The sequence below is a fragment of the Mus caroli genome, chromosome 1 (genome assembly GCF_900094665.2).
Source record: "Mus caroli chromosome 1, CAROLI_EIJ_v1.1, whole genome shotgun sequence".
In the NCBI taxonomy this organism is placed as follows: Eukaryota; Metazoa; Chordata; class Mammalia; order Rodentia; family Muridae; genus Mus; species Mus caroli.
In genome coordinates, this window is record NC_034570.1 from 172,401,267 (window position 1) to 172,415,892 (window position 14,626).

Below are 14,626 nucleotides of genomic sequence, written 5' to 3' on the forward strand. Positions count from 1 at the left end.
ACTCGCGGGTCTCCATCTTGTGGGGCGCTCGGATCCCTCAGGGCGCCCTGAGTCAGGTGTGTGAGGCGGCACCGCCCAGGCCCCTCGGCGTCCGGCGCCTTGTGGCTGGTTCATGGTTCCTAAGGCAAAGGGCTCAACTCTCTTGAGCAACTCGGAACCGCCAAGGAGGTGAGGGACACAGCCCTGGGCTCCATCCCCGAGTTTTACGATTATTGTTCTCCTGCGGCGCCGCCTTCCCGTGCCTTGGCTCCGCCTGGCTGCACCTTCCTCCCCCGGAGCAAAGGTTCCGGCCCCCTCTGGCACCGCCCCCAGCATCTGCGCATGCGCCTTCGCCGCCCGTTCGGCGCTCCGCTCCCCCTTACCTCAAGCCCTGAGGCGCGCCGCGGGCGGGGCTTCGCAGGGGGCGGGGCCGGCGCGCCTCGGTGGGGGCCCGGCCGGATTAGTTGGTTTCGGCGAGAAGGAGGAGGAGGAGGTGCTAGTCGCGAGCGCGGAGACAAAGCCGCGACCCGGAGACGGGCGAGGGGATTGGGCCCGGGGCTCGGTGGCGTCCTGGTCCGCCGAGGGGACTGGAGCGTCGCTGCCTCGCAACAGGTCGGCCGCCGGGCGCGCGGTCTCGTTTCTCGCTTGGCTTCCCCGGGCCCGCTACCCTCGGGTCACTTCTGCTCGGCCAGGCCGCCGCCAGACCCCCGCTTCCATGCGGTTCGGGTCCAAAATGATGCCGGTAAGCGGGTGGCCGTGCTGGGGCCCGGAAGTGTGCAGGGCGGGGGGGCCGGGTCAGCGGAGCCGGTCGAGCTCCAGGTTTCGAGGCTCTGAGGCTCCGTCCCTCTGGGTCCCCGCGACGGTCGCGATGCTGCCCCGCAGGCAGTGCGGCAGCCCGGGCCGCTGCTCCAAACTTTGATGAGACCTTTGGGGAGCTTGTTTTGAAGGTCAAGAGCCGGGCAACCTTGTTCTTAGCCTATTTCTTTGAATTGTTTTGAGGCTTTTTACTGAAGAGAAGCATTGCGCTTGAAAAGGCTTGCCTTTCTTTTTTTTTTTCTTCTGCCAATTCTTTTTTTTTTTTTTTTTTTAACTTGAATTTCGATCTGATGTCGGCGATAGCAGCCATGTCACCCTATCTATCTCTTTGTGGAAACAGGTTTTAGTAAATGCAGCCTTGAAAGTTTTAGTTCAGAGGAAAACTTAAGTGCCCCGCTCCCCCAGCTTTTTTTCTGCAAGACCTCTAAGAAAGATGAGTGAATTCTTTTGGCATCTGACTTGGCCAGCGTCACAGGTGACTTGCAGGTTGAATGGAGGTGCTTCTGAAAAGCCCCCTTTCCTTACTTAGCGAGCACAAGATCTGACTGGTTATGGTGGTTCCTGCAGCCGTGTATTTATTTCCTCGTGGGTGGGTGTTGTATTTGTTCTCCTCTCAGGCAGGATTAATCGCAGTCAACCTAAGTCCTTTTTAAAAATAATAATTTTTATATATTCTTTGAAAGATCACGTATTTTAGCCATATCCATCCATCCCTAACCCCCTCATCAACTCACGTTCTTACCGCATCACTTGTTTAAGAAAACAAAACGATAAAAATTTAAAACAACTTAATTTTTTTGCTTTTATAAAATCCAAGAAAGAGTGTTAAAATTTGTGTTTCAATGTTCTATTTTGTTTTTGTTTTTGTAATTACACGTGCAGAATATACTATACTGTCTCTTTGCCCCTTTGCGTTGTGGAGGGTGTTCCTAAATTTTTCTACGTTGGACACATACATAATATTTTGGTTATTTGGGTTTAGGTGGCTTGGGATGGTTACTATTGCTAAGAGTCAAGAAATTTGGAATTACTAGCATTTTGTAACTAATGGTTTAGTCTCATTTATTAAGTTAGGGCTGTGATGTGAATATCTTAAAACGCATACCTTGGTTATGATAGACTGTTTTGTTAACTTTTTATTCCTGTGTTTTTATTTCACTGTTGTGAAGAAACCTTCGCAGCTTGCCATCAGCTTCCCCTGAACAGAGAAAGGAAAAGAATAGGTGGTTTTAGTCGCAGGGTGATTTCTTCCTGAAAGATCAGTTTAAATCAAGGTATCCTTTGTTTTTCTGTTTTACGTAGGGGTGTTTTTCTCCAAACCACATAGCAGATGATCAGAATTCTTGTAAAAAAGTTATTGAATCTTGGGACTAAAGTCACTTCAGCAAGTCTGGTGGCTTTGACTGCTTTCCTGATGTCAGAGTAGACTTAATAGGAAAGGTGTAATGTGCATGCTAATCTAGCTTTGAAATTTGACGCCCTTTGGAATTTTGCACAGCATTAGTGATCCCATATGTTTAAGAAAAATCTGTCTCTCATTTTCATCATCTATATCTTGGGGGTGATACAATGCCAATTCTCAGGGTGGTTTGGAAGATTGGAGTCACTGTTTATGAAGGAAGGGGATAATATGATGCCTGGCTTGGAATAGTTGCTAGAAAACACCCTGAATTAGCAACAGTGATTAAACCTGAGATTCTTAGTCTGTGATAGATAAAAATATGATACATTTTCATTTAGCATCCTTGTGTTCTTTTTACAAGAGATTTATTTTATGTATGCCTGTTTACCATGTGTGTGCCTGGTGCCCACAGAGATCAGAAGAGGTCATCAGATCCCCTGAAAAATAAGTTATGAATGGTCTTGAGTGGCTAGGTACGTGTTGGGAATTGAACCTGGGACCTCTGTAAGAATGAATAACAAATTCTTTTCATGATTAAGCCATCTTTCCAGCACCCAAGCCTTAGTTTTATATACCTTTATACTTGTGTTATTAGGGTACTTGAAAATAAAACTTGTGTGTGTGTGGTACTTGGGATCCAACTAGGGTCTTGTATACCTGCTAGACAAGCACTTCGTCACTAAGCTACTAAGCCCGTAAAAGTACATTTCGGTTCTTTGAGAGAGGGTCTTGCTGTGTAGTACCTGGCTGGTGTGGTACCTACTCTGCAGCCCAGGCTGTTCTTTAGCTCACAGCAGTCCTCCTGCAGCAGCATCTGGAGTGCTGGGCTAACAGACACAGGCCATCCCAGCACTGGCTTAAAACCATTTTCTTCTTTATGGTTTTCTTCTTTAGCTTTTACTATGCTTGAAGTTGAAGTCTAGTATGAGTAAGGTTTTGTTCTGTTTCATTATTACTTTGGAAAACTAACCAGTTTATCAGGAAAAGCGTCACACTAATGAAAAGACAGGCATTCAAAACGAAGACCAGTTGCCTTGATACGCTTTTTAAAATGTAAAATATACATAATTTATCATCGTATGGTTCTAACTATTTTCAAGTGTAGTTCTGTGGCACTGAGTACATTCCTTGGTTTGCTTTGGAAGGCATTTTCGAGTTCTACTGAATTATATTAAATATATGCATGCAAATGGTATTCATGTATTTTGTTACCAAATAGTGCAGACTCAAGTAGTTTTCCTTTCTGTGGCACATGAAGTGATAATTGGCTACAGACCCAGCAGTGAAGATGCATTTTAGTAGGCTAACTAAAAATAAGTAGAGTCACAGCGGGGCTAATGATAGGGTGCTGTGCAAGTGGGGTTGACGGTCACTCTTATTTTCAGATACCTGCCATGGTTAGCATCTCTTCTCTGTGGTATCTCCACCACTTAGTGAGGAGAAACTGATTTCAGAGTTGACACCTTACCTTCACTTACGAAGGGTTATTTGTACTTGGGGAGAGCAGCTTTTTAGTGTTCCATTCATTGTAATTGATTTTCAAACGGAGGCAATTATCCAAAACAAGAATTCTCACCCACTTGAAAATTATACTAGATTTCTTTTATGTATTACTTTCACTTGGTGAAGTGTTACATTCCAACAAAAATATGTTTTTATGAAAGAGCTGCTGCTCTTTTCAGGTAACAGTTTCATGAAATTTTCTGTTCATATCTGCTATTGAAATGGCAAGTTAAAAGACAAACATTACCTATGGGAAAACCCACCCCACAGAAGGGGTTGCATTTGCCTGTATGGGAGCGAGCATTTGGCACACTTGTGTAGACTATGGGCTGTGGTGCCCTAGATTATCTGCTAGTGTCTTGTACACAGTGTGGCTATTGTGAGTGGGGAGCTGAACCAGGATGAATTAAGATGATTTCATTTTAATTATGTTAAAATGGCTGTATGTTCCTGGTGGTGACTGTCCTGCATGTGCAATCAAACCGGATGTCATCATACCTTAGGTAATGTTTTCCAGACACAGCAGCTTATTTTAAAAGCTCAGTTGACCTGACCATGGTTTAGTTTTAAATTTGTGCAATGTTTTCTGTCAATGCCGCAGGGGCATAATTACTTGGAGCTGTTTCGTAGTGCTGGAAAACAAAATCTGATTCTTTGAGCTTCTGGCATTGGGTGCAGCAACTTGGTTATCGCAGGGACTCCTTTTGCACTTTGACACGTGGTCAACAGCTTTTCTATTTCTGTAGTTTCACTTTGTGCAAAGCCTAACTTCTGCTTAAATACTGTATTTTTAAAAGTCCAGTTTTATTTGCCCAGATTTTCAAACCTGAAATTGTGTTTTCAAAAAAAAATTTTTTTTTGAGTTACTGATGTGGAGCATTGAGCCTGTGTGCTTATGCTGTGCTCTGAAAGAATTCCTTCCAGCTAAATAGGAATATAAAAGGTAGTGAGTGTTGGGTTTCATTCCAGATGGAAGTTTGGGCTTAAGTTCTTAAAACTGAGCTGCTGTCTCTAGAGAGTTGTAATTATCAAAGGCTGTTGAATCATCTATTTTTAAAAATGTGCAAAAAAAATCTCACATTTTATGTGTTTTAGTTTTGTGGCCTTGTGATTTCAATTACATTACATGTGAAACACATTTGAAATTTTCTGTTTTGTTTGTTTGTTTTTTCCTTTCAGAGAAGTCAGACTTAGTATAAAGATTAGTATAAAGAAATGTAAGCAAGTATGCACTGCCCCATATTTTAAAAATTCAAGTGAAGTAGCTTATCTGGAAGGGGCTTTGGAGGGCCATTCTTACTCTTCTAGGAAGAGCTGGCAGGCCCTTCTGCCTCGGACAGTGAGGACTTTCTGCACTGGAGCTGTTAAGGAATACTGTTGCCCCTTATCTCTTGGTGATCTACTGCAGTGTGGCACTCCTTTAAAAGATTTCTAAAAGCTGTCTTAACACCGAGAACCCCTGTGAAGTCTGCAGATTGACCAGGTTTCTCCAGTTCAAAGGGGATAACTGTGTAGCAGTGCATGCTGCTCTGATCTGTTCATGTGTTAGAAACCTCTCCCTAGATTTTCCCACTAACAAGTATCTCAAAGAATAAGAGGCACGGGAGCCCAGGAATCCAGAGTGTTCTTTTCCGCTCACGCCACTTCATCAAGCCAAACACTAAAGACTGGGTTTTGATAATGTGTTAGGTACATTTTTCTCTAATCAGTTAGAATGAGAAAATGTTAATAGAATGACCACATTTGAAGTGTATTCTTAGTTGGAGTGGTAAATAAGACTTGTAAGATTCTACATTTATATTGAGTGTAGAAGTTTTGGTTACAGCAGCTCTTTAGGGAAGTAAGAAGTAAGAAGGCAGCAGCATTATTAAAATTCTAAATACTAGGCCAGGTGGCAGTGGCCCACACTTTTAATCCAAGCATTCAGAAGGCAAAAAGAAAGGCAGGTGCATCTCTCTGAGTTCGAGGTCAGCCTGGTGTACAGAGTGAGTTCCAGGGCAGCCAGGGTATACAGAGAAACTTGGTCTGAAAAAACAAACAAACAAACAAACAAACAAACAAACAAAAGATTAAATACTGTTTTATCAGAAATAGCAAGTATGGTTTTTTGGTTGTGATAGCTTTTTTCTATGTAAAATAACTTAAAAGATGTTTTGTTTAGATTGTACTAACAATGAAAATAAATGCCCAGTTGACTGATCATACATAACAACTGGACTTCTGAAACGTGGTAGTTGCTTTTTTAGGAAACTAAAAAGATTGTGTTTGTGTAAGAGTGAATATATGTGCATATGAATGGAGATGCCTGTGGAGGCCAGAGGTACCAGATCCCTTGGAGCTTAGAAATTTAGGTAGATTTCAAACATATTAATGAAAAGCCCAATAGAAACATAGTGTTATAGAAAATACAATAATTATAACGTATCAATTTAAGCTACTAATGATAATAAAATGATGGCTAGGGCACTTTATTGGTCTTTCACTGTGGGACAAACTGTTTGAAAACCTGGAGTAGGAGGTGGGTTGAGGAGGTGTGGGAACCCTAACTCCCCTGCAGGTCAGGCAGAAGGCCTCTATTTGGAGCTCCTTTGCCTACACAGCCCAGTAACCTGGAGAGAGTAGCTAATCTCCTTGTTGCACAGCAGAGTTCATCTTTCTGTTCTGATTCAACAGAATTTGAAGTTCAAAGTTGTTTCAGTAGTTTCCTCCTGGCCATTCTACTGAAGTGAGATTTGAACTAGCTACTTGCAGGTAGGTATACGCTCTGTTCAGGTTTGCAAGCCCATAGCTTGGGCTAGGATATTTCTGAACATTGCAGAGCAAAACAGCTGGTGTGTTATTTTGGCTAATGGCTAACAATAACTTCAAATATTGCTCTTTAGAGGCCAGAGAGAAGGCTCAGTGGGTAAGGGCACTTGCTCTTGCAAGGGAATGGAATTGACTTCTCAGCACCCAAGTCAAATGGTTCAGAACAGCTTCTGCCCTGGGGGTCCAACCATCACTTCTGACTTCCACAGGTACCACACACATATCCCATATACTCTCAACACACATATATGCACATAAATAAAAGTAAATCTTACAAAGTTCTCTCCAGAATGCAACTAACATTTGAGATAGAAAAAGAAAACAGATGTTTTCTATTTAAATGCACATTAAATGAGAAAATTGGTCGATTTTTTTACCAAGTTCCCAGTGAAAGGGAGGTGGTTACCTGCTTCTAGGTAAAGGAAATATTGCAGTGACCTTTAAAATAATTTCTCTTACTACTGTAGAGAGCACCTCAGATCTTTCTCATTCATAGAGGCGGAGAAGGGGCTAAATAATTATGAGAAATGTCTAATAAACCTTCAGTGGAACTTGTAAACAGGGTTCGAAGGAGATGGTGTTGAAAACAAAACAGACAAAGGATGGAGCAGAGGCACTGGGAAATGTTAAAGAGGAAATAGCTGGGCTCATTTGACAACCATTTCCAGTTGTTTAGATGTTACTCAAGGACCTGAAGAAGAGTGGACATGGTGGTAGGGCTGGGGCACCTCTCGCACGCTCAGGACTGTATGGTGAGTCCATTGTCAGGTCAGGTCTGATTTGGATGGAATCCTAAGTGGCCTCTTGGTTTTTCCTCATGATGGCTATTGGGGACAACACATATTCAGTATGTGTTAAGTGAATGTCTGCAGTGTCTCAGGCTCCTTTCTGAGTCTCATGGATACAGAACAGGACAACTTTCAGGGAAACGACTTTTCATAGAGCGTGGGGAGGTGAAGACAAATGTGAAAGGAAGTAACGGCCTTAGGTGGGATTTAAGTCAGGCTGATGTAGCTGCTTTGTATTGAGTAGTCGGGGAACTGACATTTCTGCTGAAGCAGGGGCCAGCACTGAAGATTCCCATGGAACAGTTCCGATGGGCAGAGTCCCCAGCATCTGGGCAGAGACCTATCATGAAGCATTGGGAACCAGCTAGACCAGAGCTCTGAGGGCAGGAGCTTTTCTGTGAAAGGGCAGGATACTGAGAGTTGGCGTGACCTGATGACTAGGAAGGCTTGTTCCATGGAGAAAGAGTTCTAGGGGTGCCATGTGGAAGGGTTGGAGAGGGCTGTAGGAGCACTGGGAGAGCAGGCAACACACCTTGCCACACCAAGGGCCTAGCCTACGGTACACACCGGTTAGGAGAATTGGAGTTTCCTACTTGCTCTGCTAGCTTGCTTTAGGATGACATTGAGAGGTCCCTGGGGTGAGAGGAGAAAGAATGGATTTCCTAGGGTTGGGAGTCAGAACAAGGTGGGAATTAAGCTATTTACCTGTCGTTCATTTCTCCACTTCCCATTCTGTATTGGGGATCAGGTGAGGGCCTTGCGAGTGCTGTCCACAGCACTGGGTCTTAAACAACAGCAAACTCCATGATTATTTATTTTAAAAATATATTTTGTCTCTTGTGTATGTCTGTTCACCATGTACATGCCTGGTGCCTGTAGAGGGCAGAAGAGGGTGTCAGAGCCCCTGGGGCTGAAGTTCCAAATGATTGTGAGCCACAGTGTGGGTGCTGTAAATTGAGCCCAGGTCTTCGGAAGAACAGTCAGTGCTCTTAAACAGCCATCTCTCCAGCCTCATGGCCTTTTTCTCACTTTTGAGATAGGATCTCCATAAGTTTCCCAGTCTTGCATAACCGTATTCTGTGGCCCAGGACGTATTCTGTGGCCCAGGACGACCTTACATTTACAATCCTCTTTTCTCAGTCTCCCAGATAGACAGCTGGTTTATAGCCTGTGCTACCAGGCCCAGTTCAGATTTTTAATTAATGAAGTTTTCACATTAGCATGCCTGGACAACCTTGTAAGTGCTTTAGAAAGCTTTGACACATAGCTGGGTTGCTCTAGTGGCTTCAGACCTAACTGCTCCATGGTGTCCCTTTTGTTTGGAAGTCAGTGCTGTTTGTGTTCCTAACAGATGCAAAGTAGGCAGAGGCCTAAGGAAATCAAGTCAAGCTTCTTTAATTTTAGAAACTGTTTATAATATTTTCTCCATCACACTAACTGTGGATGGTGACAGCTAGGTTGTGAGATGCGGGCCATTTCTGATGAATGTGTTTATTTTATGGAGTAGGAACACTATTTTGAGTAAAAGATTATTTTTATTCTCTTATTTGGTATGTGCAAGTGTGCAGTTGTGCTGCTACAGTACACATGTGGACAACTTTCAAGGGAGAGGTTTTCTCCTACAGTGGGCTCTGGAGATGCGACTTGGGCGTGAGGCCTGTACAGCCAGCACTGACCTGTGTTGGGCTGTCTGTCTGGCCTCCAACTGCCATTTAAAGGTATCTAAGACTTTTGGTATGTTGACCGTTGATCTGTAGAGCCAGAGGCATGGCGGTCATGCTCCATTTTCCCTGTATTTTCCTTTGGTCCTTTGGCCAGTGTGCACCAGACTCTTATCTCCAGTCTCTTTTTCTCTTGCAGTGCTCACCTTGGTCACTATTTTTGTTTTAGTCTATACAAAATTGTGTTTTCCTTGTGGTCTTTCTGAGCAACAGTTTTTCCCTCTCCAGGATTCTTCAAGAATACAATATAATAAAGTCCTTATCCAGATACCAAGTTTCTTTGTTACCCAGCCCAATGAAATTAAGCCCCGTGGTATCAAGGATAAATCCCATTTCAGAAGTTTTGGCTACCTGCAGGAAGTGATCAAAAGATTCAAAACGCCAGCATCAGCATTTACAAGAGAGCATCTGGTTGCACTTACTGTCCTCTGTGTGCTCCTGAGGAATCTCATCAGGGTGCTGCAGGGCTTACTTGGGGTGTTTACTTTTTCTGCTTGCTCACAACCAGTTTTGCCCTTTTGCATCTTGGAGTTCAAAGCCATCCCTACTCCTTGTGTGAAAGGCAAAATGAAATATTTGATGCTATCTTGGTGTGAATGAAACAAGTCACATAATTGTAAAGTAGCATTGTTCACTTCAGGGGAGAGCACAGCAACGTTAACCTTACAGAGGAGTTGCAGACAGAAAGAAGTTATTTATTTTTTGGTTTTTCGAGACAGGGTTTCTCTGTGTAGCCCTGGCTATCCTGGAACTCACTCTGTAGACCAGGCTGGCCTCGAACTCAGAGATCTGCCTGCTTCTGCCTCCCAAGTGCTGGCATTAAATAAAGGCTTGTGCCAACAAACTTTGTCTCTAAATAGGCAGTTTTATCCTTTTCATTTGAGACATTGTCTCGCTTTGAAAAAGCTCACTATGAAGTAATGCCATGTGCTTATGGATAACTGACCACCAGGTTCTAGCCTGCTGTCTTCTGTGGAGCCTCAAATCTCTGACTTAGGGCCATTAGTTCACTCAGACAGAAGTAGATTGTGCAGCTGCTGTGTGCAGGGGCTGAGTGAGCTCAGTGGGATGTAGTGAGGATAGGCAGAGAACCTTTACTCTGCAGCAGTTGGGTGGGGGGCGGTTTGTGTAGGAGCAGCTAGAAGAGGTTTTATGTCTGAGGCTACAATTGTAGGGATGGCTTCAACACAAGGGAAGGCTCAGGTCTGCAGATAAGCTGTTCTAGACGAGAAGAGAGGAAAGTGTGGATTTTAGATTTCTTGCTTGGTGACTTGAAACTGTTACTGTGGAGGACATCATTTAATAGAAGTTTTAGGGCTCCCCCCCTTATATGTAACCCAGACTGGCCTGGAACTCGGGATGATCCTTGTGCCTCATTGTCTTGGGTGCTGAGATTATATGTGTGAGCTACCATATCCAACTAAGCTTTAAGCACGTAGCACTCCTGATCAAAACAAACAAACAACTCCAAAATCTGAGATCTTAAATGTGACAGGAGGTCATGAGTAGAAAATTTGACATCTAATTTCACGTGAAGAGTAGCAGTTAAAAATGCAACCTTTATGTATGTATTAATTTATATTTACGCTTGAGTCTCCTTTATAAGACTTTTATGGGTATTTTCAAATACAGAGACAAAGTAAATTTTGGAATATTTGTAGTCCTAAGCCTTTTGGGTAAAGAATACTCAGCCTTTATTTCCTATACTTGCATTAGGATTAATCAGAATATGCAAAACTGTTCTGATGACTTCCCCATCAATAAAGCTTACACTTCTTATCCCTTAAAAACATTTTATCTATTTATTTTTATGTGTATGGGTGTTTTGCCTACATGTATGTCTGTGTACCGTGTATGTGTAGTACCCATAGAAGCGTGAAGCAAACTGGGACTAGAGTTACAGCCGGTTATAAGCCACCATGTGGGTGCTGGGAATTGAATTACAGTGTTCTGGAAGAGCAGCCAGTGCTCTTAATTGCCGAGCCATCTCTCCAGCCCAGCACTTCTTATTCTTGAACTTACATAATTCAGCTGTGTATTATTAATCTTTCCGTTCTGCCACAAAGAAGGCAGTTTTTCATCGCTATATTCCTATTACATGAACTGTGTCTGTATGATAACTGCATGTTAGTGAGGGCATGGTTCAGAGACACTGAGGTCAGCAAGGGGCAGGGGCTGAGGGGCAGACAGACAGGGGCTTCCTTTGAGTGACCGACTTTGATGAGAACCATGAATAGAGAAGCAGTGCTAATTTGCTTATATTAGGAATGGTTATGTTACATGACAGCAAAGACCAGCAGGATCCTTGCTTATAAAACTCTATTTTCCATGTATAATCCCATTTTGCTTTAATTAAAATAACCACATTTTGCCAGGCAGTGGTGGTGCACGCCTTTAATCCTAGCACTTGGGAAGCAGAGGCAGGTGGATCTCTGGTTTTGAGGCCATCCTGCTCAACAGAGTGAGTTCTAGGACAGCCAGAGCTACACAGAGAAACCCTGTCTCGAAAACAAAAACCAAAAAAACCCAAACCAAAACAATAACAACAACAACAAAACCCCACAATTTATTGTGTAGCTCCTCCATGTTGATTGTTTTAGAAAATGTTAGTCTGCTCCACATGGTATTAATGAGTGCCAGCATAGTTTATGTGTGATTAGCTTTCTCACAGAATATTGTTCAGATTGCTTTCTGTGTTATTAGCCAACTCTAACTTCTTTTAAGTGTCCCAAAAATAGTTGATAATGCAAAAAGAAAAAGTCATTGGCTATGATTTTGTGATTTTGTTTTAAATAACTCAAATTTGACTGATAGAGACTGATAGACTTAAAAGTACGCCAGGATAAAAGGCAGTGTATTTAGTGAGCACAGACGAGCTAAATTAGATTGAGTCTAATAGAAGATTGGTAGAATTCATAGCAATTTCAACGTGACAGCCCAGAGTAGACTCTAGGTAGGAGAAAGCTCGACAAGCATATTAGGCTGTTATGAGGAGTGACCTTCTGAGAGCTGTATTACAGCTGGAATGTCCTCAGAGAGGGTGGGAAAGGACTCAAAGAGACGTGTGCCTGGGGCTCCCGAAGAAGGTTCCATATCCCCTGAGACTCTGTATGCTGCCTCTCAGAGATTGTGGGGAACCCTGCACTGGATTCATGCAGAAGCTGGGACAGAGCATGCCTGTGTGAGAAAGCCAGCTAACCTGACTGGAATGGTCTGAACTTTTGAAACCCCTTCAAGTGTTGCATAGCTATGGTCAGGCTGAAAAACCCAGGCCCTGGCATATGATAGACCCTTGCTCTGCCCCCGAGCAATACCACAGTCCTTAATGTTATTTTTTTTTAATTAAAAAATTCAATATTGTTTGTGTACGATACACAGACAGATCCACACATGGGAACACACATGTTCATGCACAGACATGTACACGAACACAGCTTTGTAGACACAGTTTTCCCTTTCCTGCTTTATGTATGTATGTTCTGGGGCTCAAACTCAGGACATCAGGCTTGTGTTGTAACTTATCCACTGAGGCATCTCATTGGCCCTGTTATTTCTTAAGTCCTCTCTGAGGGGGCTGGGAGGATGGGTCCTTGGATAAAGTGCTTGCTGTGGAAGCATAGACCTTGAATACAGATCCACAGAAAAGCCAGGCTTGGCAATGCACGTAGCTCCAGTAGTGGGGGGCAGATAGATAGGTTCAGGGGTGACGGTAGAAGGCTCACTGGCCAGCCAATATAGCCAATTGGTCAGTTCTATTTCAGTGAGAGACCTTGTCTCAAAATGTAAGCTGAAGAACAATAGAGGAAGACACTTGATGTCAGCTCTGACTTCCATGTGACACCCCTGTGCGCGCACACAGATGCACGCATAGACAATCCTTACTGAGTCAAAGTGTTTGGAAAGGTTAATTTTGCAGGGCCGGGTAAAAAGGAACTTTGTAGTATTGTTCCCAGAAAGCAGTCTGGGGCTTTGAGTGAGTCCAGCAAAATATACAACTGGAGGGACAATTCACATTTGTTCTTTCCAGAAGCATAGAAAACCGGTCCGCTCTCCTCTAAATCCCACACTAGCTCAGTATCCTAGCAGCTTTGTGGGAAGTTTCTTATGTGTTGGGGATTTTGAGAAGGATTTTTGTTCTTTTTATAGATGGTTCATTTTTCTTTGAAGGGCACGGTTTTTTCTCCTTGTATGTCTTATTTCCCCAGGTAAGCCTCGGGTAAGCGTGAGTTTTTGCAAATGGCGACTCTGAATTGTGGTGGTCAGCTTTCCTGTTCTTACAACAAACATCTTAGGCCCACGCTCCAGTTTTCTTCCTCTGCGACTTCACATGGCTTTTAATACCAAATGAACAGGGCTGCAGAGGCGCCTCAGTGAGTAAAGGTCCTGTTGCTGCGCTGGCAACCTGAGTTTGATCCCAGGGAGCCATGTGCTGGGAAGAGAAATCAATAGCTGCAGGTTGTCTTCCACCTCTACGCGTACAGTGGATGTGTATACCGTAACCTCCAGTGAATATGTACGTCCGTACATACGAACATACATACATAGCACCAAGTAAATAAATGTACACCTCTGACTCAAAGTAAGCTTCTTGCAGTGCCCTAGCCAGTGTTGTGTGTGTCTTCTTGGAAAGGTTGCTCCTCCTTCCCCCTGAACCGGCTTCTCTTAGAAAATAAGCGTTCTTATGTCAGTGATATAACATTAATTACAGTAACTGCGTGGACTATAACAATGGGGCTGTGACCTGTTCTTTTTGACCAAATACTATCTGTTTCCTTGTGTTTCTGGAAGTTCTGTACAGACACGGCTTTGGCACAAATTACTGTGCTATGTGTTGGAGGCTGCATTTTATCTTTCCCTGCATGTTTCCCTTCTGAGATTGATCCGATCATTGCAAGAGGCAGAAACAAGTAACAACCATATTAGGCATGCTTTCAAGCTGTAAATTATCTTTAAAAATTTAACATTGACTTTTTATTTTAATTTAAGGGAAATTGGTGTGTACTTCTCTGATATTATTTCTGTGTTTCCATGTTAGTCAACTATTTGTATATCTATTTGGTTTTGGTTTTGAGTCAGAGTTTATTTCAATTTGTATCCAAGGCTGGCTTTGAACTTGAGCACTCCTGTCTCTTGACTCTCCAGTGCTTGTATTATAGGTGCGTGCGTGCATGCGTGCGTGCGTGCGTGTGTGTGTGTGTGTGTGTGTGTGTGTGTGTGTGTGTGTGCGTGTTTATGTCAGGCTTATGTATCTTCACACTTGTCTTATTCTCTGTTCATTAGTGACAGTAATTAGTAGCTGGGGCACAGTACCCCTAATATTTGTATTTTTACTGAATTCTTCTGTGTTGCTGGATAGTTTTCCCTTTCATTGTTTATGGATGTAACATTGTACTGAAAATCTTCAGGCAGTTAGACTTCTTTCATTCCAGTCATTTCTTTGAATTCCAGGAGTAAGGTTACAAAATACAGCCGGGCAGTGGTGGCGCACGCCTTTAATCTCAGCACTTGGGAGGCAGAGACAGGCAGATTTCTGAGTTCCAGGCCAGCCTGGTCTACAGAGTGAGTTCTAGGACAGGCAAGGCTACACAGAGAAACCCTGTCTCAGAAAA

At 43.3% G+C, this 14,626-nt stretch overlaps 1 protein-coding gene across 1 annotated transcript in view; it reads left to right on the forward strand.

The window, feature by feature from the left end:
- The first annotated feature begins 442 nt into the window (after positions 1-442).
- Positions 443-14,626, forward strand: part of Tp53bp2 (tumor protein p53 binding protein 2) — a 53,935-nt gene continuing 39,751 nt past the window's right edge. Inside the window, exon 1 of the mRNA XM_021163384.1 lies at positions 443-721. Coding sequence (XP_021019043.1) covers positions 695-721 — 27 coding nt within the window. The 5' untranslated portion in view covers positions 443-694. The remainder of the gene's footprint in view (positions 722-14,626) is intronic.